At 37.6% G+C, this 24,343-nt stretch overlaps 1 protein-coding gene across 1 annotated transcript in view; it reads left to right on the forward strand.

Annotated features, from left to right (window-relative positions):
• ANO4 (anoctamin 4) overlaps positions 1–24,343 on the forward strand; it is a 202,647-nt gene that overhangs the window by 148,070 nt on the left and 30,234 nt on the right. The window contains exon 20 of the mRNA XM_022600027.3: positions 21–163. Within this exon, the coding sequence (XP_022455735.2) occupies positions 21–163 (143 nt within the window). The remainder of the gene's footprint in view (positions 1–20; positions 164–24,343) is intronic.

Below are 24,343 nucleotides of genomic sequence, written 5' to 3' on the forward strand. Positions count from 1 at the left end.
AAATTGATCTTGTTGTGCAGGTTAATTCAGAATTGGTGGACTAGAAGGAAAGTACGACAAGAGCATGGACCTGAAAGGAAAATAAGTTTCCCACAGTGGGAAAAGGACTACAACCTTCAGCCGATGAATGCCTACGGACTTTTCGATGAATACTTAGAAATGAGTATGAAAATAGCCTATTTTATCTGATTTTTAAAAATTTTATTGAAGTATAGTTAATTTACAATGTTGTGTTAATTTCTGCTGTACAGCAAAATGACTCAGTTATAATTCTTTTCATATTCTTTTCCATTATGGTTTATCATAGGATATTGAATATAGTTCCCTGTGCTATAGAGTAGGACCTTGTTGTCTGTTTTATCCTATTAATTATAAATGTAAATTCTAGCTACATTTAACTAGACATACACCGTTATCATCGAGGCCAGCAGTATGGGGGGGATTCTTGAGCTAAATGCAGAGGAAGGGTATTCTTGCTTTAAGAAGCTTTATTGACAGAAATAGTGCCAAGTCACTTCACATTCTTCATGACATTGTGTCCTGTCCCTTGTAATAAATCACCAGAAAAAAATGAGCTGAAAACTTGGTGAACCAAAGAAAAAGGAGTGATCACTCATGGTGTGATTGATTCATTCATTCAGCAGACATTTTTTTTTTATTGAAGTATAGTTCATTTACAATGTTGTGTTAGTTTCAGGTGTATGGCAAAGTGATTCAGTTATACATATATACATAAAAGAATATAAACATTCTTTTTCATATTCCTTTCTATTATAGTTTATTATAAGATATTTAATATAGTTCCCTGTGCTATACAGTAGAACCTTGTTGTTTATCTATTTTATATATAGTAGTTTGTATCCAGCAGACATCTTTTGAGCCATGTTATGTCCAGGCAGACATTATGTTTGGCACTAGAGATACAAGAAGGAATCAGGCACAGTCCCAGATCTGAAAGAGTGCACAGTGAGGGAAAGTCAGAGATACAAAAGGTAAGTGCAATAAAGTGGCATAGATGCTGCAGTATGAGTCAGTAGGGCATAGACGGGGGACAGTCATTTCCCTTGAGGGGGTGGCAGGAAGCTGGGAATGCTTAAGCTCTGCTACACTTATATTGAAGGAATCTGATTTCTCTATAATCAAATCCAAGCTACTTACTTTAGCATGTATCTGAGAGCATGAGCTTTAGAAACAGATTACCTGAGTTCAAATCCCAGCCCCTCACTTATTAACTGTGAAACCTTGGGCAATTACTTAATCTCTTTGTCTCACTTTCCTCTTCTTTATAATGGGGATAAAAAAAGTAACCACTTCAGAGCACTTCTATGTGGATTAAATAAATTAACACGTGGAAAGGGCTTAGAACAATGCCTGGCTCGTAGTATGTACTTGATATATGTCATCCCTGTCATTATTTTTCTATTCTTATCTTCCAGGGGAGAAAAGCTTAACAAAATCCCTTAGCAGATACACTGAGTGTGGATAGCTTTTCTCTTTTTTTCTAATTATGTTTAAGCTCTGTAACATTGGGGTGAAAGTGGGGGTAGGGATGGGCAAGATACATTACTTCTGAAAGAAGTTCTTTCTGGGCAAATCTGAAAATTAAAGCAGTAGTAGAGTTGATACTTAATGTTTCTTAGGTCACTTATGTCCTAAGTACCTAGAGTTTCAATTATAGAATGGCAGAATGATATAACTTGGAGAAGAAATCAATTTGGGCAGTAATAATAACACTTAATAAAGGGAATTCATTAAGTGAACTAAGCACTTGGAGGTCTCTTAATGGATTCTCCTCCCATAAAGAAGGAAATGAACAATAATGTTGGTACATAGAGTGCATGAAAAGAACTGGTAGTGCTCCAAATACTCCAGTATCTTTGCAGCAAGAAACAAATCTCAGAAGCAGCATTACAAGCAGACCAGCGAATCCTAACTGCTTGCGTCTGTTCTTGTTGTTTTTGTTATTTTCTTAATGACTGTCCTGCTTTGTTATATTTTTTAAATGTATTCATTGAAGTGGAATATATAGTGAGAAAAGCATATAAGTCAAAAGTGTACAGATCAATAAATATTCACAAATTTATGCACAAATGTAACCAATCTATGTAGGTGAGGGGTTAACAGACCCAAAGCCAGTCCACTGCCTGGCTTTGTAAATAACGTTCTGTTGAAACACAGCAATACCCGTTTATTTACACATTATCTATAGTCTTTTAATTTAATTTTTATTTTATATTACAGTTGATTTACAATGTTATGTTAGTTTTGGGTGTACAGCAAAGTGGTTCAGTTATACATATACATGTATCCATTCTTTTTCAGATTCTTTTCCCATATAGATTATTACAGAATACTGAGTAGAGTTCCCTGTGCTATGCAGTAGGTCCTTGTTGATGATCTATTTCACATATAGTACTGTGTATATGTGAATCCCAAACTCCTAATTTATCCCTCCTCCCCACCTTTCCCCTTTGGTAACCATAAGTTTGTTTTTGAAGTCTGTGAGTCTCTTTCTGTTTAGGAAATAAGTTCATTTGTATCATGTTTTTAGATTCCACTTGTGATATCATATGGCACTTGTCTTTCTCTGACTTATTTCACTAAGCACAATATTCTCTGGGTACATCATGTTGCTGCAGATGGCGTTATTTCATTCGTTTTTATGGCCGAGTAATATTCCATTGTGTATATATATATATATATATATATATATATATATATATACCACATCTTCTTTATCCATTCCTCTGTTGATGGACATTTAGGTTGCTTCCATGTCTTGGCCATTGTATATAGTGCTGCAATGAACATTGGGGTGCATGTATCTTTTTGAATTATGGTTTTCTCCAGATATATGCCCAGGATTGCTGGGTTGTATGGTAGTTTTTAGTTTTTTAAGGAACCTCCATACTGTTCTCCATAGTGGCTGTACCAATTTACATTCCCACCAACTGTGTAGGAGGGTTCCCTTCTCTCCACACCCTCTCCAGCATTTATTATTTGTAGACTATTGGATGACAGTCATTCTGACCAGTGTGAGGTGATTCCTCATTGTAGTTTCGATCTGCATTTCTCTAATAAATAGCGATGTTGAGAGTCTTTTCATGTGCCTGTTGGCCATCTGTATGTCTTCTTTGGAGAAATGTCTATTTAGATCTTCTGCCCATTTTTTGACTGGGTTGTGTTTTTTGTTTTGCTGTTCAGTTCCATGAGCTATTTGTATATTTTGGCAACTAATCCCTTGTAGGTCACTTCGTTTGCAAATATTTTCTCCCATTTAGGGTTGTCTTTTCGTTTTGTTTATGGTTTCCTGTGCTGTGCAAAAGCTTTTAAGTTTAATTAGGTCCCATTTGTTTATTTTTGTTTTTATTTTCGTTACTGTAAGTCAGGGAGCCTGAATCCTCCAGCTGCATTTTCTTTTCTCAGGATTGCTTTGGCTATTCAGGGTCTTTTGTGTCTCCACACACATTTAAAATATTTCTGTTCTAGTTCTGTGAAAAATGCCACTGGTAATTTGATAAGGATTGAATTGAATCTGTAGGTTGCCTTGTGTAGTATAGTCATTTTGACAATACTGATTCTTCCAGTCCCAGAACATGGTATATCATTTTTCCATCTGTTTGTGTCATCTTCATTTTCTTTCATCAGCATCTTATAGTTTTCAGAGTACAGGTCTTTTGCCTCCTTAGGTAGGTTTATTCCTAGGTATTTTATTCTTTTTGATGTGATGATAAATGGGATTGTTTCCTTAATTTCGCTTTCTGATCTTTCATTGTTTGTTAGTGTATAGAAATGCAACAGATTTCCGTGTATTAACTTTGTATCCTGCAACCTTACCAAATTCATTGATGAGGTCTAGTACTATTCTGGAAGCATCTTTAGGATTCTCTATGTATAGTATCATGTCATCTGCAAACAGTGATAGTTTTACTTCTTCTTTTCCAATTTGGATTCCTTTTACTTCTTTTTCTTCTCTGATTGCCATTGTCTAGGACTTCCAAAACTATGTTGAATAAAAGTAGTGAGAGTGGACATCCTTGTCTTGTTCCTGATCTTAGAGGAAAATGCTTTCAGCTTTTCACTGTTGAGTAGGATGTTAGCTGTGGGTTTGTCATATGTGGCCTTTATAATATTGAGGTATGTTCCCTCTATGCCCACTTTTTGGAGAGCTTTTATCATAAATGGGTGTCGAATTTTGCCAAAAGCTTTTTCTGCATCTACTGAGATGATCATATGGTTTTTATTCTTCAGTTTGTCGATGTGGTGTAGCACAATGACCGATTTGCTCAGGACGACTTTAGGCAGCCTGTCTGCTGATGGGTGGGGCTGTGTGTGTTCCCACCCTGCTGGTTGTTTGGTCTGAGGCATCCCAGCACTGGAGCCTGCAGGCTGTTGGGTGGGGCCAGGTCTCAGTGCCAAAAAGCATCTGCCACCAGTGTCCTTGCCCCCACAGTGAGCCACAGCTGACCCCCGCCTCCCCAGGAGACCCTCCAAGACCCGCAGGTAGGTCTGGCCCAGGCTCGTATGGAGTCACTGCTTTGCCCTGGGTCTTAGTGCACGTGAAACATTGTGTGCACCCTCCAAGAGTGGAGTCCCTGTTTCCCCCACTCCTGTGGAGCTCCTTCACTCAAGCCCTGCTGGCTTTCAAAGTCAAATGCTCTGGGGGCTCCCCCTTCTGATGCCAGACCCCTAGGCTGCGGAGCTTGACATAGGGCCCACTCCTATGGGAGAACCCCTGCGATATAATTATTTTCCAGTTTGTGGGTCGCCCACCCAGCAGGTATGGGATTTGATTATATCATGAAAGTGCCCCTCCTACAGTCTTGTTGTGGCTTCTTCTTTATCTTTGGGAGCAGAATACCTTTTTTGGTGGTATTGTGTCTTTTTTGTTGATGGTTGTTCAGCAGTTAGCTGTGATTTTGGTGTCTTCATGAGAGGAGGTAAGCTCAAGTCCTTCTGCTCTGCCATCTCGTCTCCAGGCCTCTACATATTATCTGTAGTTACTTTTGCACTACAGCAGCAGAGCTGATCAGTTGTGACAGAGACTTTATGGCCCACAAAGCCTGGAATATTTACTATCTGGCTCTTTACCGAAAATGTTTGTCATCCTGTGAGCTACATCAAGAAATAGGATATTATCAGTATCAAAGAAGGCTCCCTTGTTTCCTCTCCCAGTTATAACACCCTCCCCAACCACTTTCCTGACTTCTAATTTTGCCTTTTTAAAAAAATCTCTATAGAAATGGAATTATACATTTTCTTTCGTAAATGGCTTATTCCATGCAATAACATATTTATAAGATACTTCCATGTTGCTACAGGTAAAAGTTCATTTTCACTTTTGTATAGTATTCGTAGAGTGTGTACCTGAAGCAAAATTATGAAACAAGTGAGTTTGTCTTTGATACCCACCTCCATCTTTCCTTAGTCACATGTAGTTTTTTTTTTCATTTCCAATCCCAGATACTTTCCATTCCATCTTTCTCCCCTTCCCCCACCAATCCCTCAATCCTTTCCCATATCATGAAATGGACTTCTGAGCACTGCTAAGGATTAATGAGCTAGATAGTTGCACTTTAGTAAGAATCAAAGCCTCTGTCAAACTTGAGTCAAAAAAAAAAAAAGAGGCAAACTTACCTGTGGATGTGCAGGCATCAGTGTGCCAGTGGATGAACTAGTTTGTGAGTCTGCAGATCTTCCAGACCCCTGAAAACTGGAATTCACCACTATTTACCCATCCATTCTATTGGTGATAGGTTTGTGAGTTGTTTCTAGGTTTGGGCTCTTACAAACGATATTGCTACGAACATTTTGGTACATGGGTTTTGGTTAACATTTGTATGTATTTCTGTTGGGAATTTATGCAAGAGTGGAGTTACCAGTGGAGTGGCCATCATAATGTACGCATCTGTGGATCTTCAGTAGACACCTGCAAACAGTTTTCAAAACTCCAACTAGCAATATAAGAGCTTCAGTTATTCCACATACTCACTAAAACTTGTTAGTGTCCATCTTTTTAAATTTTGGGCATTCTGGTTCGTATGTAGTAGTACCTCATCATTGTTTTAATTTGAAATTTCATGTCAACTTAAAATGCTGAATACCTTTTCATATGCTTCTGGTCATTTGGGTATCCTCTTTCGTGAATTCCCATTCAGGCCCATGATTCTGTTCTGTTTCTCTTTCTTAGTGATTTTAGAAGTTATTTATATATTCTGGATAGGAATCTTTCTAATTATAGATTTAATTTCGTTAATAGATATATGACTATTCAGATTTTCTATTTCTTCAAGTAACCATTTCAGTAGTCTGTGGTTTAGTTGTGTTTTTCAAGAAACTCATCTGTTTCATCTGAATTTTCACATTTAGTGGAATAAAGTTGTTTATGATACTCTTACGAACTTTTAATGTACATAAGGTCTGTAGTGATGTTCTCGTTTTCATTTATACTTTCATAGTTTGTGCTTTTTGCTTTTTTCCTTTAACAATCTGGCTAGAGGTTTATTAATTTTTTCATTTATTTCTGCTCTTATTTCCTGCCTATTCTCTCTTTGGGCCTAATTTTCTCTTTTCCAGACATCTTCAGATGGAAGCTTAAATAACTGATTTTCTACTTTTCTTCTTTTTCTAATCTAGGCATTTAGAATTATGATTTTCTCTATGAATACTGCTTCATAGCTGTATCCTATAAGTTTTGAGATGCTATATTTTCATCATCAAGGCATTTGCTAATTGCCATTGTAGTTTTTTTTAACCTATGGGGTTTTTTTTTTAGAAATGTGTTGCTTAATATCAAAATATTTGAGGATTTTCTAGCTATCCCTCTGTCATTGCCTTCTTACAGTTTTTTTTTTTTCCTTGTAGTTGATTTCTAATCTCATAGTGTTGTGGTCAGAAAAGATGCTTGATATGATTTCAGTTTTCTTTAATTTACCAAGGCTTGCTTTATGGCCCAGCATGTGATCTATCCTGGAGAGTGTTCCATGTACACTTAAAAATGTGTATTCTGCTGCTTTCGGATGGAGTGCTCTATAAATATCAATTAAGTCCATCTGGTCTAATATGTCATTTAAGGCCTGTGTTTCCTTATTGAGTTTCTGTCTGGATGATCTGTCCATTGATGGTAGTGGGGTGTTAAAGTCCCCCACTGTTACTGTGTTACTGTCCATTTCTCCTTTTATGGCTATTGGCATTTGCCTTATGCTCCTCTGTTGGGCACATGTATACAATTGTTATATCTTCTTCTTGGATTGATCCCCTGATCATTATGTAGTGTCCTTCTTTGTCTCTTATAGCAGTCTTTATTTTAAAGGCTAATTTGTCTGGTATGAGTATTGCTACTCCAGCTTTCTTTTGATTAACATTTGCATGTAATACCTTTTTCCATCCTCTTAGTTTCAGTCTATATGTGTCCATAGATCTGAACTGGGTCTCTCGTAGACAGCATATATACAGGTCTTGTTTTTGAATCCAGCCAGCTAGTCTATGTCTTTTGTTTGGCGCATTCAATCCATTTGCATTTAAGGTAGCTACCAATATGTATGTTCTTACTGCCGTTTTGTTAATTGTTTTGGATTTGTTTTTGTAGGTCTTTTCTCGTCCCTTCCTCTTTTGTTTTCTTCTCTTGTGGTTTGATGACTATCTTTAGTGTTGTGTTTGGAATGCTTTTTCTTTTTTGTGTGTGTCTATTGAAGATTTTCAGCTTGCGGTTCCCATGAGGTTTTGATATAGCAGTCTATATATATAGAAGATTGTTTTAAGTTTCTGGTCTGTACATTTCGAAAGCATTTCCAATATCCTGCATCTGTACACTCCTCTTCTCACAGCTGCTGGGGTTTTTTTGTTGTTGTTTTTTTTTTTTTTTTTTTTTTTGCGGTACACGGGTCTGTCACTGTTGCGGCCTCTCCCACTGCAGAGCACAGGCTCTGGAAGCGCAGGCTCAGCAGCCATGGCTCAGGGGCCCAGCTGCTCCATGGCATGCGGGATCTTCCCAGATCAGGGCACGAACCCGTGTCCCCTGCATCGGCAGGCGGACTCTCAACCGCTGCACCACCAGGGAAGCCCCACATTTGCTGGTTTTGATATCTTATTTGTGTTTAGATGGTTTCCTACCTTTACTGTATGTTTGCCTTTACTGGTGAGCTTTCCCATTTGTAATTTTCTTGTTTCTAGTTGCGGCCTTTTCTTTCCACCTAGAGAAATTCCTTTAGCATTTGTTGTAAAGCTGGGTTGGTGGTGCTGAATTCTCTTGGCTTTTGCTTGCCTGTAAAGCTTTTGATTTCTCTGTCAAATCTGAACGAGAGCCTTGCTGGGTAGAGTACTCTTGGTTGTAGGTTCTTCCCTTTCATCACTTGAAATATATCATGCCACTCCCTTCTGGCCTGCACAGTTTTGCTGAGAAATCAGCTGATAACCTTATGGGGATTCCCTTGTATGTTATTTGTTGCTTTTCCCTTGTTGCCTTTAATATTTTCTCTTTGTCTTTAATTTTTGTCAGTTTGATTACTGTGTGCACGTTCCCCCTTGGTTTTATCCTGTATGGGCCTCTCTGCACTTCCTGGACTTGCGTGACTGTTTCCTTTCCCCTGTTAGGAAGTTTTCAGCTATTATCTCTTCAGACATTTTCTCAGGCCCTTTCTCTCTCTTCTCCTTCTGCGACCCCTATTATGCGAATGTTGGTGCATTCAATGTTGTTCCAGAGGTCTCTTAGACTGTCTTCATTTCTTTTCACTCATTTTTCTTTATTCTGCTCCATGGCAGTGATTTCCACCATTCTGTCTTCCAGCTCACTTATCTGTTCTTTTGCCTTACTTATTTCTGCTGTTGATTCCTTCTAGTGTATTTTTCATTTCTGTTCTTGTATTGTTCAACTCTGTTTGCTCTTTATAGCCTCTAGCTCTTTGTTAAACATTTCTTGTATCTTCTCGGTCTATGCCTCCATTCTTTTTCTGAGATCTTGGATCACCTTTACTATCATTACTCTGAATTCCTTTTTGGGTACATTGCCTATATCTCCACTTCACTTCTGGGGTTTTATCTTTTTCCTTCATCTGAAACATGTTTCTTTGCTGTCTCATTTTGTCTGACTTTGAGTTTGTGGTCTCCATTCTGCAGGCTGCAGGAGTGTAGTTCCCTTTTTCTGGCATCTGTCTCCTGGTGGGTGAGACTGGTCTAAAAGGCTTATGCAGACTTCCTGGCGGGAGGGACTGGTCCCTGCCTACTAGTGGGTGTAGCTGGGTCTTGTCCCTCTGTTGGGCAGGGCCATGTCTAGGGGTGTGTTTAGAGGTGGCTGTGTGCTCACCTGTCTGCTGATGGGGGGGGGGGTGCTGTGTTTCTGTTGTTGTTTGTTTAGCCTGAGGCATCTCAGCACTGGAGCCTACTGGCTGTTGGGTGGTCACCAGGTCTTGGTGACAAAATGGCAGCCTCCAGCAGAGCTCACGCCAATGAACACTCCTTGTTACCTCCACCACCAGTGTCCTTGTGGCTACGGTGTGAGCCACAGCCACCCCCACCACCCCAGGAGACCCTCCAAGACCAGCAGGTAGATCTGGCCCAGGCGCCTATGAAGTCACTGCTTTTCTTTCTGGGTCCCAGTGCACACAAGACCTTCTGTGCGCCCTCCAAGAGTGGAGTTTCTATTTCCCCTGAGGAGTTCCTGCAATCTAGCCCCACTGGCCTTCCAAAGCCAAATGCTCCAGGGGCTCCTCCTCCTGATGCCAGACTCCCAGACTGGGGAGCCTGACTCGGGGCTTATAACTCTTACTCCTGTGGGAGAACCTCTGTGATATAATTATTTTCCAGTTTGTGGGTCACTCACCTGGAGAGTATGGAATTTGATTGTATCATGAATGCACCCCTCCTACCTCCTTGTTGTGGCTTCTTTGTCTTCAGATGTAGAATACCTTTTTTCATAGGTTCCAGTCTTTTTTGTCGATGGTTGTTCAGCAGTTAGTTGTGATTTTGGTGGTTTCACGATAGGAGGCAAGCTCAAGTTCTTCTACTCCACCGTCTTGTCTCCAACCAGCATCAAACTTTTTTCTTCTAATTCTACTGTGGTCAAAGGATACTCTGTGTTATTTTAGGCTATTAATATATGTTGAGATTTGCTTTATGCCCTGCATATTTACTATTTAGATAAGTGCTTCAAGTGTGTTCTGCAGTTGTTGAGTATAATGTTGTCTATCAATTGGCAAGGTTGTTTAATTGTGTTGTTCAAATCTTATATGTCCTATTAAACTTTGTCTATTTTATCTATTAGTTACTAAGAAAAGGGTGTTAAGTGCACAGTCAACCTGGGAATTTTATGCTCCTTCTAGTTCTGTCAACTTTTACTTTATATATTTTGAAACTGTGTTGTTATGTGCAAACAATTTAGGATTATTCTAGCTTGCTTACTGTTGAGTTGAAATTTTATCTTATTTAAAGCCATTCTTCATCTCTAATAATGTAATATTTTGAAGATGTGATGGGCAAGAGGCTAAGGAACTAACTGTAAAACCTCCCCAAGGACAGAACTGAGCCTCTTGTGGTCTTTCAGGGCCAAGATAAAGGCCCACCACGTTCTCAGTCACAGCCAGAGAGGTGGACTGAGCTTTACAAATTTACTGTACCCCATTACCAGCCTGGCTTAACTCGTGACCACATTGAAGTGATCCTCTCTTTCTTTAGCTGCCTAAGCGCAACATGAGGAACCTTTTCTGCTGGAAAAGAACACTGAGAGCAGAGATTAATAACTTGTTCTTAAAGGGCTAGTAGTAAATACTTTAGGCTTTGGGGGGCCAAGAGGCAAGATTGAGGCTATTATATTTTAAATGGTTGTATAAGTATTTATATAACTACTTAAAATGTAAAAAACCATTCTTAGCTCACAGGTGGGTTTAAAAAAAGAACAGAAACAAAGCAGAGAGCTATTCAGATTTGGCCTTCAGGCTGTAGTTTGCTGACCCTTGATCTAGAGCTTCTATATGTCTGGCATACAATAAAAGTTACCAGGCTTATAAGCTATTGAAAGAAGCAAAGTAAGTATAAATTCTTAACTGGGGAAGGTGTCTGTTACTTCAAACGTGAAAGCAGAAGTGCATATGGTCAAACACTGAAAAATCAAGGAAATACAGTGTTTCGTAAAGAAAATAATGTTGCACTCAAAGTGATAAAGAATTCAAAATAGATGTTATGAAGAAATTCATTGAGCTACAAGAAAACACCGGAAGGGAATTCAGTGAACTCAGGAATAAAATTAATGAACAGAAGGAGTTCTTTACCAAAGAGATTGAAATTGTAAAAGAGACCAAACAGATTGAAACTGTAAAAGAGACCAAACAAATTCTGGAGCTGAAGAATTCAATGAATGAGATGAAGAATGCAACAGAGATCACAGGTAATAAGACAGACCAGATGGAAGAAAGAATAAGTGACTTGGAGTATAGGAATATAGAAATTATTCAGTCAGAAGAAGACAGAGAAATTAAAGTTTTTAAAAATGAAGAAACCGTATGAGAACTATTAGATTCGATCAGAGAGACAAATCTAAGAATAATTGGTGTGCCAGAAGAAAAAGAGAGAGAAGAGGCAGAGAGTTCATTTAAAAAATATTAACTGGGAACTTCCCAAACCTGGAGAAGAAATGGAACATACAAGTCCACAAAGCTACCAGGACACCCTATTACCTCAATGCAAAAAGACCTTCTCCAAGCACATTAATGAAACCATCACACATTATAATGAATATTAAAGGCAGCTAGGGGAAAAAACTAACATTGGTCTGTCAGTGAAATTCTCAGCAGAAATTCTACAGTCCAGGAGAGTAGAATGACATATTCAAAGTGCTGAAAGATAAAAATTGACAGCCAAGAATGCTTTATCCAGCAGTTATCCTTCAGCTATGAAGGAGAAATAAAGGCTTTCCCAAACAAAAGCTAAGGGAGTTCACCACCATTAGACTTGCCTTGCAAGAAATGTTGAAAGAAGTCCTTCAACCTGAGATGAAAAGACACTAATCAGTGACATAAAAGCATATGAAAATATACCACAATGATAAAGGTGAAAAATAAACACAAGGTGAAAAAAATCACAAAATGGTAACTCTGTATTAGAATGGTATATTAACTACTTAACTATACTATAAAGGTTAAAGGAAAAGATCATTAAAAATAACTATAGCTACTATAATCTGTTAACAAATGCACAGCATAGAAAGAGGTAAATTGTGACATCAAAAATGTAAAAGGGTGGAGCCTTTGTAGGCAAAGGAAGATAAGTTGCTATCAGCATAAAATGGACTATTTTACCTATGAGATGTATGTAAGCTTATTAGTAACCTCAAAGCAAAAGTCTAGAGTTGATTCAACAAACATACAAAAGGGATAGACTGAGTGTATCACCATGGAAAACCACCAACTTACAGAGGTAGGCAGAAACACAGGGGGAAAAGGAACAATAAAGATATAAAACAACCAGAAGGCAAAAGATAAGATGGCAGCAGTAAGTCATTACATATCAATAATCACTCTAAATGTAAATGTATTGAACTCACCAATACAAAGGCACAGAATGGCTGGATGAATTAAAAAAAACAAGACCCAACTCAGTCTCCCAAGGCAATAGAAATAGCAAAAATACACAAATGGGACCTATTCAAACTTATAAGCTTTTGCACAGCAAAGGAAACCATAAACAAAACAAAAAGACAACCTACGGACTGGGAGAAAATATTTGCAAATGATGTGACCGACAAGGGCTTAATTTCCAAAATATACAAACAGCTTGTACAACTCAATAACAAAGAAACAATAACCCAATCGAAAAATGGGCAGAAGACCTAAATAGACATTTCTCCAAAAAGGACATACAGATGGCCAAGAGGCACATGAAAAGATGCTCAACGTCGCTAATTATTAGAGAATGCAAATCAAAACTACTATGAGGTACCACCTCACACTGGTCAGAATGGCCATCATCAAAAAGTCTACAAATAATAAATGTTGGAGAGGGTGTGGAGAAAAAGGAACCCTCCTTCTGTTGGTGGGAATGTAAATTGGTGCAGCCACTATGGAAGACAATATGGAAGTTCCTCAAAAAACTAGAGTTGCCATATGATCCAGCAATCCCACTCCTGGGCATATAATGGGACAAAATTATAATTCAAAAAGATTCATGCACCCCTATGTTCATAGCAGCACTATCCATAATATCCAAGACATGGAAACAACCTAAATGTCCACTGACAGATGCCTGGATAAAGAAGATGTGGTACATACACACAATGAAATACTACTCAGCCATAAAAAAGGAATGAAATAATACCATTTTCAGCAACACGGATGGACCTAGAGATTATCATAATAACTGAAGTAAGACAGAAAGACAAATACCATATGATATCATTTATATGTGGAATCCAAAATATGACACAAATGAACTTATCTACGAAACAGAAACAGACTTGTGGTTGCCAAGGGGTATGGGGTTGGGGGAGGGATGGATTGGGAGTTTGGGATTAGCAGATGCAAACTATTATATATAGAATGGATAAACAACAAGGTCCTACTGTATAGCACAGGGAACTATATTCAATATCCTGAGATAAACCATAATGGAAAAGAATATGAAAAAGAATGTACATATATGTATAACTGAATCACTTTGCTGTACACAGAAATTAACACAAACTGTAGACCAGTTATACTTCAATAAAATAAAATTTTGAAAAAAGACCCAACCATATGCTGCCTTTCGGAGACACATTTCAGATCTGAAGACAAACATAATCTCAAAGTCAAGGAATGGAAAAAGATATTTCAGGTAAGTGGAAACCAAAAGAAAGGGGAGATACCCATACTTATATCAGACAAAAAAGGCTTCAAGCCAAAAACAGTAAGAAAGAAGAGACAAATAAGTTCATTATATAATAATAAATGAGGTCAATACACCAAGAAGATATAACAATCATAAATATATTTGCCCCCAATGTCGGAGCACTTAAACTTAAATATATTAAGCAAATACAGTTGACTCTTAAATATATTAGGCAAAAACAGTTGACCCTTGAACAACAGGTTCAAAGTGCACAAATTCACTTATATGCGGATTTTTTTCAATAAATACATACTGCAGTACAACATAATCTGTGGTTGACTGAATCCATGGATGTGGAGCCATGTAAATAAAGGGCCAACTGTAAAGTTACATGTGGATACTGTGCAGATGGTTGGGGCCCTAACCTCCATGTTGTTCAAAGGTCAACTACATTAACAGATCTCAAGGAGAAACAGAGAACAATACAAAAATAGTAGGGGACTTCAGTGTCCCACTGTGAGTGACAAATAATCCACACAGAAAATTAACAAGCAAACATTGGAATTGAGGCATACTTTAAACCAAATGGACTAAACAGACATATAGAGAACATTCCATCCAATAGCAACAGAATACACATTCTTCTCAAATGCACATAGAACATTCTCTAATATAGATCATATGATAGGATACAAAATAACTCTTAGCAAATATAAGACGATTGAAATCATACTATCTTTTCTGACCACAGTGGTATGAAACTAGAAATCTACCACAAGAAGAAAGCTGTAAAACATAAAAACACATGGAAACTAAACACATTTCTGAACAACCGACAGATCAAAGAAGAAATCAAAAGGGAAATTAAAAATTATCTCAAAACAAATGAAAACGGAAACACAACATATCAAAACTTATGGAATGCAGCAGAAACAGTTCTGAGAGGAAAGTTTATATAAATTAACGCATATATTAAGAAATTAGACAGATCTCAAACACTCTAACTTTACACCTCAAGGAACTAGAAAAAGAAGAACAATTTAAGCCCAAAGTTAGCAGAAGGAAGGACATAATAAAGATCAGAGTGGAAATAAATGAAATAGAGACCAGAAAAACAATAGAGAAGATCAATGAAACCAAGAGCTGGGTTTTTTGAAAAGATAAACATAATTGACAAACCTTTAACTAGACTAAGAAAAAAGAGAGAACTCAAAATTAGAAATGAAAGAGGAGACATTACAACTGATACTACAGAAAAAAATAGGATAAGAAGCTATGAACAATTATATGCCAACAAATTAGATAACCTAGAAACGGTTAAATTTCTAGAAACACACAACCTACCAAGACTGAATCAGCAAGAAATAGAAAATCTGAAAAGACCAATAATGAGGAAAGAGGTTGAATCAGTAATCAAAAGCCTCCCAACAGAGAAAACCCTAGAACCAGACAGCTTCACTGGTGAATTTTCTAACAATTAAAGAAGAATTAATACCAATCCTTCTCAAATGCTTTAAAAAAATTGAAGAGGAGGGAACACTTCCAAACTCATTCTGCAAAGCCAACATTACCCTAGTACCAAAATCAGATAAGTATACTATAAGAAAAGATAACTTTGGACCAATATCCCTGATTAATATAGATGCAAAAATTCTAAAAATATTAGCAAACTAAATTCAAGAACACATTCAAACAACTGTACACTACAACCAAATGGGATTTATCCCTGGAATGCAAAATTGGTTCAACATACACAAATTTTTAAGTGTAATATATCACGTTAATAGAATAAAATATAGAAGGAACCAAGATGGCAGAGTAGAAGGACATGCTCTCACTCCCTCTTGTGAGAACAACAGAATCACAACTAGCTGCTGGACAGTCACCGACAGGAAGACACTGGAACTCACCAAAAAAGATACCCCACATGCAAAGACAAAGGAGAAGCCACAATGAGACAGTAGAAGGGGTGCAATCACAGTAAAATCAAATCCCATAACTGGTGGGTGGGTGACTCACAGACTGGAGAACACCTGAAGTCCACCCACTGGAGTGAAGGTTCTGAGCCCCCATGTCAGGCTTCCCAACCTGGGGTTCCAGCAACAGGAGGAGGAATTCCTAGAGAATCAGACTTTGAAGCCTAGTAGGAATTGATTGCAGGACTTCGACAGGACTGGGAGAAACAGAGAATCCACCCTTGGAGGGCATACACAAAGTACTGTGTACATCGGGACCCAGGGGAAGGAGCAGTGACCCCAGGGGAGACTGAACCAGACCTACCTGCTAGTGTTAGAGGGTCTCCTGCAGAGGAGAGGGGGAGGGGGCTGTGGCTCACCATGGGGACAAGGACACTGGCAGCAAAAGTTCTGGAAAGTACTCCTTGGCATGAGCTCTCCCAGAGTCTGTCATTAGCCCAACCAAAGAGCCCAAGTAGGCTCCAGTGGTCGGTTGCCTCAGGCCAAACAACCAACAGGGAGGGAACCCCACCCCACCCATCAACAGTCAAGTGGATTAAAGTTTTACTGAGCGCTGCCCACCAGAGCAACAGTCAGCTCTACCCACCACCAGTCCCTTCCATCAAGCCTCTTAGATAGCCTCATCCACCAGAGGGAAGACAGCAGAAGCAAGAAGAACTACAGTCCTGAAGCCTGTGGAACAAAAACCACATTCACAGAAAGACAGAGAAGATGAAAAGGCAGAGGGCTATGTACCAGATGAAGGAACAAGATAAAACCCCAGAAAAACAACTAAATGAAGTGGAGATAGGCAACCTTCCAGAAAAAGAATTCAGAATAATGATAGAGAAGATGATCCAGGACCTCGAAAAAGAATGGAGGCAAAGATCGAGAAGATGCAAGAAATGTTTAACAAAGACCTAGAATAATTAAAGAACAAACAAACAGAGATGAACAACACAATAATTGAAATGAAAACTACACTACAAGGAATCAATAGCAGAATAACTGAGGCAGAAGAACGGATAAGTGACCTGGAAGACAGAATGGTGGAATTCACTGCTGTGGAACAGAATAAAGAAAAAAGAATGAAAAGAAATGAAGACAGCCTAAGAGACCTCTGGGACAACATTAAACGCAACAACATTCACATTATAGGGGTCTCAGAAGGAGAAGAGAGAGAGAAAGGACCAGAGAAAATATCTGAAGGCATTATAGTCGAAACTTCCCTAACATGGAAAAGGAAATAGCCACCCAAGTCCAGGAATCACAGCGAGTCCCATACAGGATAAACCCAAGGAGAAACACGCCAAGTCACACAGTAATCAAATTGGCAAAAATTAAAGAAAAAGAAAAATTATTGAAAGCAGCAAGGTAAAAAAAGCAAGTAACATACAAGGGAACTCCCATAAGGTTAACAGCTGATTTCTCAGCAGAAACTCTACAAGACAGAAGGGACTGGCATGATATACTTAAAGTGATGAAAGGGAGGACCCTACAACCAAGATTACTCTACCCGGCAAGGATCTCATTCAGATTTGATGGAGAAATCAAAAGCTTTACGGACAAGCAAAAGCTAAGAGAATTCAGCACCACCAAACCAGCTCTACAACAAATGCTAAAGGAACTTCTCTAAGTGGGAAACACAAGAGAAGAAAAGGACCTACACAAACAAACCCATAACAATTAAGAAAACGGTAATAGGAACATACATATAGATAATTACCTTAAACGTGAATGGATTAAATGCTCCAACCAAAAGACACAGACTGGCTGAATGGATACAAAAACAAGACCCATATATATGCTGTCTACAAGAGACCCACTTCAGACCTAGGAACACATCCAGACTGAAAGTGACGGGATGGAAAAAGATATTCCATGCAAATGGAAATCAAAAGAAAGCTGGAGTAGCAATACTCATATCAGATAAAATAGACTTTAAAACAAAGAATGTTATAAAAGATAAGGAAGGACACTACATAATGATCAAGGGATCAATCCAAGAAGAAGATATAACAATTATATAGGCACCCAACATAGGAGCACCTCAATACATAAGGCAACTGCTAACAGCTATGAAAGAGGAAATCAACAGTAACACAATAATAGTGGGGGACTTTAACACCTCACTTACACCAATGGACAGAGCATCCAAAATGAAAATAAATAAGGAAACAGAAGCTTTCAATGACACAACAGACCAGATAGATTTAATTGATATTTATAGGACATTCCATCCAAAAACAGAAGATTACACTTTCTTCTCAATTGCGCATGGAACATCCTCCAGGATAGCTCACATCTTGTGTCACACATCAAGCCTCAGTAAATTTAAGAAAATTGAAATCATATCAAGTATCTTTTCTGACCACAACGCTGTGAGATTAGAAATGAATTACAGGGAAAAAAACGTAAAAAGACATGGAGGATAAACAATACATTACTAAATAACCAAGAGATCACTGAAGAAATCAAAGATGAAATCAAAAAATACCTAGAGAAAAATGACAATGAAAACACGATGATCCCAAACCTATGGGATGCAGCAAAAGCAGTTCTAAGAGGGAATTTTATAGCTATAAAAGCCTACCTCAAGAAACAAGAAAAATCTCAAGTAAACAATCTAAACTTACACCTAAAGGAACTAGAGAGAGAAGAACAAACAAAACCCAAAGTTACTAGAAGGAAAGAAATCATAAAGATCAGAGCAGAAATAAATGAAATAGAAACAAAGAAGACAATAGCAAAGATCAATAAAACTACAAGCTGGTACTTTGAGAAGATAAACAAAATTGATAAACCATTAGCCAGACTCATCAAGAAAAAGAAGGAGAGGACTCAAATCAATAAAATTAGAAATGAAAAAGGAGAACAACAGACACCACAGAAATACAAAGCATCCTAAGAGACTACTACAAGCAACTCTATGCCAATAAAATGGACAAGCTGGAAGAAATGGACAAATTCTTAGAAAGGTATAACCTTCCAAGACTGAACCAGGAAGAAATAGAAAATATGAACAGACCCATCACAAGTAGAAATTTTTTTTTTTTTTTTTTTTTTTTTGCAGTACACGGGCCTCTCACTGTTCTGGCCTCTCCCGTTTCGGAGCACAGCCTCCGCACGTGCAGGCTCAGCGGCCATGGCTCACGGGCCCAGCCGCTCCGCAGCATGTGGGATCTCCCCGGACCAGGGCATGAACCCGTGTTCCCTGCATCGGCAGGCGGACTCTCAACCACTGCGCCACCAGGGAAGCCCACAAGTAGAAATTGAAACTGATTAAAAATCTTCCAACAAACGAAAGTCCAGGACCAGATGGCTTCACAGCTGAATTCTATCAAACATTTAGAGAAGAGCTAACACATATTCTTCTCAAACTCTTCCAAAACATTGCAGAGGAAGGAACACTCCCAAACTTATTCTGAGGCCACCATCACCCTGATACCAAAACCAGACAAAAGTACTACAAAAAGAAGAAAATTACAGACCACTATCACTGATGAATATAGATGCAAAAATCCTCAACAAAATACTGGCAAACAGAATCCAACAACACATTAAAAGGATCATACACCATGATCAAGTGGGATTTATCCCAGGGATGCAAGGATTCTTCAATATACACAAATCAATCAATGGGATACACCATATTAACAAACTGAAGAATAAAAACCATATGATCATCTCAATAGATGCAGAAAAAGCTTTTGACAAAATTCAACACCCATTTATGATAAAAACTCTCCAGAAAGTAGGCACAGAGGGAACCTACCTCAACATAATAAAGGCCATATACAACAAACCCACGGGAAATATCATTCTTAATGGTGAAAAACTGAAAGCATTTCCTCTAAGGTCAGGAACGAGACAAGGATGTCCACTCTCACCACTATTATTCAACACAGTTTTGGAAGTCCTAGCCATGGAAATCAGAGAGGAAAAACAAATAAAAGGAATACAAATTGGAAAAGAAGAAGTAACACTGTCACTGTTTGCAGATGATACTATACATAGAGAATCCTAAAGATGCCAGCAGAAAACTACTAGAGCTAATCAATGAATTTGGTAAAGTTGCAGGCTACAAAATTAATGCACAGAAACCTCTTGCATTCCTATACACTAATGACAAAAAATCTGAAAGAGATATTAAGGAAACACTCCCATTTACCATTGCAACAAAGAGAATAAAATACCTAGGAATAAACCTACCTAGGGAGACAGATGGCCTGTATGCAGAAAACTATAAGACACTGATGAAAGAAATTAAAGATGATACAAACAGATGGAGAGATATACCATGTTGTTGAATTGGAAGAATCAATATTGTGAAAATGACTATACTACCCAAAGCAACCTACAGATTCACTGTAATCCCTGTCAAATTACCAGTGGCATTTTTTACGGAACTAGAGCCAATCATCTTAAAATTTGTATGGAGACACAAAAGACCCCAAATAGCCAAAGCAGTCTTGAGGGAAAAAAACGGAGCTGGAGGAATCAGGCTCCCAGACTTCAGCCTATACTACAAAGCTACAGTAATCAAAACAATACGGTACTGGCACAAAAACAGAAACATAGATCAATGGAACAAGTTAGAAAGCCCAGAGATAAACCCACGCACCTATGGTCAACTAATCTATGACAAAGGAAGCAAAGATATACAATGGAGAAAAGACAGTCTCTTCAATAAGTGGTGCTGGGAAAACTGGACAGCTACATGTAAAAGAATGAAATTAGAACACTCCCTAACACCATACACAAAAAAAACCTCAAAATGGATTTGAGAACTAAATGTAAGACCGGACACTATAAAACTGTTAGAGGAAAATATAGGAAAAACACTCTTTGACATAAATCACAGCAAGATCTTTTTTGATCCACCTCCTACAGTAATGGAAATAAAAATAAATAAATAAACAAATGGGACCTAATGGAACTTCAAAGCTTTTGCACAGCAAGGGAAACCATAAACAAGACGAAAAGAAAACCCTCAGAATGGGAGAAAATATTTGCAAACGAATCAACAAAGGATTAATCTCCAAAATATATAAACAGATCATTCAGCTCAATATTAAAGAAACAAACAACCCAATCGAAAAATGGGCAGAAGACCTATATAGGTATTTCTCCAGAGAAGACATACAGATGGCCAAGAAGCACATGAAAAGCTGCTCAACATCACTAATTATTAGAGAAATGCAAATCAAAACTACAATGAGGTATCACCTCACACCAGTTAGAATGGGCATCATCAGAAAATCTACAAACAACAAATGCTGGAGAGGGTGTGGAGAAAAGGGAACCCTCTTGCCTTGCTGGTGGGAATGTAAATTGATACAGCCACTATGGAGAACAGTATGGAGGTTCCTTAAAAAACTAAAAATAGAATTACCATATGACCTGGCAATCCCACTACTGGGCGTATACCCAGAGAAAACCATAATTCAAAAAGACACATGCACCCCAATGTTCATTGCAGCACTATTTACAATAGCCAGGTCATGGAAGCAGCCTAAATGCCCATCGACAGATGAATGGATAAAGAAGAGGTGGTACATATATACAATGGAATATTACTCAGCCATAAAAAGGAATGAAACTGAGTCATTTGTTGAGACATGTATGTATCTAGAGACTGTCATACAGAGTGAAGTGAGTCAGAAAGAGAAAAACAAATATCATATATTAACACATGTATGTGGAACCTAGAAATATGGTACAGATGAACCTGTTTGCAAGGCAGAAGTTGAGCCACAGGTGTAGAGAACAAACGTATGGACACCAAGGGGGAAAACCACAGTGGGGTGGGGATGGTGGTGTGCTGAATTGGGCAATTGGGATTGACATGTATACACTGATGTGTATAAAACTGATGACTAATAAGAACCTGCAGTATTAAAAAACAAACGAACAAAAAAAAAAAACTAATACTAAACTTTCTTTGGGTTATTTGTATGGAAATATATTAATATAAATGTTTCAGACATTACATGAAATTTCTAAAAATCTTATATGTTCTGGTATAATGTTATAAGTCTAGTTATTACTTTAAAATGTATATCTCAGAAATAACTAAATTTCCTTGTCAATTGCATTATTATGAACTTTCATCAAATCTTTAACCGTGGTCATTTTTAAGTCTTTTGTCATTTACAGACAGTTCTGGGTATACTCTGATGCTTTCACAAAAATGTTCCTGTAAAAGGGTTTCATCTTCAAGGAATTCATGGAAAAGACTCTGACAAGTACAGGTTTCTGGTAACTGACTATACTGCTGAACTGAATGAATAAGCATTTTCAGAACTCTAATGGAAAGCTGACGAATTCATAAAAGTGCTAACAAAAGATCAAGATGAAAAAAATTAATTACATGGGACTGAGTGAACTGATGAGGATGATTATAATTTTTGTGACTTTCTGTTTGAATTAAAAAAAAAATCCCACAAGAACTCAGAGGCAAAAAATATACAAATCAATTTTCACTGCAAAGTAAAGGAGCTGTTACAGTGGAGGATTACTGGACTGAATATCAATATTATGATAATAGTATGAGTGTGTTTCGTGTTTGGTAATTGCAATCACTGTTGCTTTTGTTGTGGTCATCCCTTTACAATGCTTGGTGTCGGTTGATTTGTCTCTTGTAAAATAAAATACCGTGTGTGTGTGTCAAAAAGAAAAAAGAAAGAAAAATGAGAGACAAATTAATCCCATCAAAATGGCAAAGATTCTTAAAAAGTCATAAGATGAAGTTTTGCGAAGAATGAAGGGAAATGAACTTCTCGTAATTGCTTTTGGGTTTTAAAATTGGTACAGCTGCCACAAGGGCAATGTGGCATATTTATAAAAAATCCTAGATGTATGCATGATCATATATCTGTCTTCCTGTGCTAGGTATTATGCTAGGTAGTAGGAGAGTGATGGATGGTAAGCGAGATATTATTCCTGCCTTCCTGGCAGGAGAGACAACTAAATAAGCAATCACAATAATGTGATCATTTGATGAAGACTATAAAATAGATTTTCCTGTTTTTGCAATAACGATATCTGTGTATGTGTGCATGTAGAATATTAAATACACTAAAAGAATATATACCAGAAAAAAAAAATCCTCTAATGCTAAAAGAAGATAACTGACAACTCCACTTCAGACTCTTCTAGGAAATGACACATTTTGTCTTATTTTTTTTTTTCCCCAAAACTATGGTTTGGAGTTGAAGCCCTGAGTAGGTCCAAAGCTGTTTTGATAAACACCATCTTATTCTTGCTTGGGGACATCTTGTCCCTCCCCCCATTAAAATTTTAAGTGGTTTTGGAATTAAGTGGACTTGAGTTCCAGAACAGGCTTTGATTCTAATTATTAAAAGAACTTGTACTACCAAAAAAAAAAAAAATAGAATATAAAAATCATGATTATCTCAATAAATGCAGGAAAAGCATTTGCAAAATTCAACACCCTTTCATGATAAAAAACCTTGACAGGTTGGGCACAGAACAAACATACTTTAACATAGTAAAGGCCACGCACAACAAACTCACAGTTAACATTTACTCAATGGAGAAAATGGAAAAAATTTCCTCTAACATCAGGAAGAAGATAAGAATGCCCACTCCCACCACTCTTATTCAATATAATACTGGAAGTCCTAGCTAGAGTAATTAAGTAAGACAAAGAAATAAAAGTCATCCAAATCAGAAAGGAAGAAGTAAAATTATCACTATTTGCAGACGATATGATTTTACATACAAAAATCCCAAAGACTCAAAGAACTGTTGGAAGTAGTCAACAAGTTTCATAAAATTGCAGGACATAAAATCAACATACGGAAATCAGCTGCATTTCTGTATACCAACAATGAAGTATCTGACAAAGAAATCACCCCATAAACAGCATCAAAAACAATAAAATACCTAGGAATAAATTTAACCAAGGAAGTGAACGATCTGTACAACAAAAACTACGAGACTTTGCTGAAAGAAACTGAAGAAGACACAAACAAATGGAAAAACATCTCATATTCATGGATTGGAAGAATATTGTAAAATGTCCATATTACCCAAACTGATCTATAGGTTCAACACAATCTCTATCAAAATATCAAGGGCATTCACCATAGAAATAGAAGAAACAACCCTAAAATTTGTATGGAACCACAAAAGACTCCAAATCCATGGAAATCCTAAGAAGAAAAAACAAATCCAAAAGTATCATACTTACTGACTTCAAACTATACTACTAAAGCTAGAGTAATAATAAAAACAGTACAGTACTGGTATAAAATTAGACATATAGACCATCAGAACAGAATACAGAGCCCAGAATTAAACCCCCCACATATGTGGTCAACTACTTGTTGACAAGAGAGCCAAGAATACCCAATGAGGAAAGGATAGTCTCTTCAACAAATAGTGTTGAAAAAACTTGATAAACACATGCAGAGCAATGAAATTGAACCCCTATCTTACACCACTCACAAAAAGAACTCTAAGTGGATCAAAGACTTAAACATAAGACCTGATACTATACAGGTAAAGAGCCATAAAATTAAGAGAAACTAAGCTCTATGATGATAAGCAGAGTTGTGGGAGCTACA

The sequence above is a fragment of the Delphinapterus leucas genome, chromosome 11 (assembly GCF_059928025.1).
Source record: "Delphinapterus leucas isolate spDelLeu-1000000601 "Yukka" chromosome 11, BTC_Dleu_Yukka2, whole genome shotgun sequence".
Lineage (NCBI taxonomy): Eukaryota > Metazoa > Chordata > Mammalia > Artiodactyla > Monodontidae > Delphinapterus > Delphinapterus leucas.